Source organism: Aplysia californica, unplaced genomic scaffold (assembly GCF_000002075.1).
Source record: "Aplysia californica isolate F4 #8 unplaced genomic scaffold, AplCal3.0 scaffold01062, whole genome shotgun sequence".
Taxonomy (NCBI): Eukaryota; Metazoa; Mollusca; class Gastropoda; order Aplysiida; family Aplysiidae; genus Aplysia; species Aplysia californica.
In genome coordinates, this window is record NW_004798332.1 from 47,715 (window position 1) to 48,806 (window position 1,092).

Consider the following 1,092-nt stretch of genomic DNA (forward strand, 5'->3'; position numbering starts at 1 on the left):
AGAGAGAGAAAGAGAGAGAGAGAGAGAGAGAGAGAGAGAGAGAGGAAGAGAAAGAGAGAAATAGAGATAGAAACTGAGACATAGATAGATGTAGAGAGAAAGAAAGGGTTAGGGTGGGGGTGGAGGTCTGAATTTGCTTTTACCTTTCGTGTGATGGTGATTGTATCTTCGAAGCTATTCTTCGATTGTGATAAAGTATAGTATAGGTTCAGCGCCCTTGGTGAACCCTATAAGGTTATTTGAGGCGCACCCATCGATTTCACGTGCAAGCAGGTTATACTTGCAGTGTCACACCTTAGCCCTGACAGGCGGAGTTGAATCAGTCAGTCCCCAATTACACCTGAAATGAGCTGATGACGATTTTAAATCTTTACCCACGTTTGTGGTGTAGACCTAGTGGTTAGACGCTTCGCTGTCGCATGCAGCAGACCCGAGTGGGGAGAAAAATATTTATCAAGCATTTCGGTCTTTCCGCAAGGATGTATCCGTCTTCGCCAGAGATGGCATTAACAAGCAGGGGCGGGAACCCGCCTCCCATATAATCTAAATTGTGTCGATGATGGCATAAAAACGTGTATGAATTTCACCACAAAAAAACCCAACATAACAAAACAAACTAAAATACTTTCCCCACCGAAATGCCATACGGAAGCCACACGGCCCTACGAAGAAACAGATCCGGTTGTTGGGTAAGTCTGCCTCCAGTTCTACCCCGTGCAGCCAGCGGTAGGGCAGGTCAGTGGCCTGCCAGTCACCAGCCTCCACACTCAGCTTGGTCCATACCCGGAACTACAGAAACAAACATAACGGCGGATTGGTTGGGGAGTTATTTTTGTTTTTGTTTTAATCTGCCAACCAATAAACGAATCAATTTATCAACTGATAGGGAATCAATCAATCAATTGACATATCACCCATATTAATCGTTAGATCAAATATTGATTCACTCACTGACTCACTCACTGAGTCACTGACTTACTGACTCACTCACTGACTCACTCACTTACTGACTCACTCACTCACTCACTCACTCACTGACTCACTCACTCACTGACTCACTGACTCACTGACTCACTCACTGACTGACTCACT

The 1,092-nt window shown here is 45.1% G+C and overlaps 1 protein-coding gene across 1 annotated transcript in view; it reads right to left on the reverse strand.

Moving 5' to 3' along the window:
* LOC101861012 overlaps positions 1–1,092 on the reverse strand; it is a gene marked incomplete in the record, with an annotated part of 21,979 nt that overhangs the window by 10,361 nt on the left and 10,526 nt on the right. The window contains 1 exon segment of the mRNA XM_005111461.3: positions 635–789. Coding sequence (XP_005111518.2) covers positions 635–789 — 155 coding nt within the window.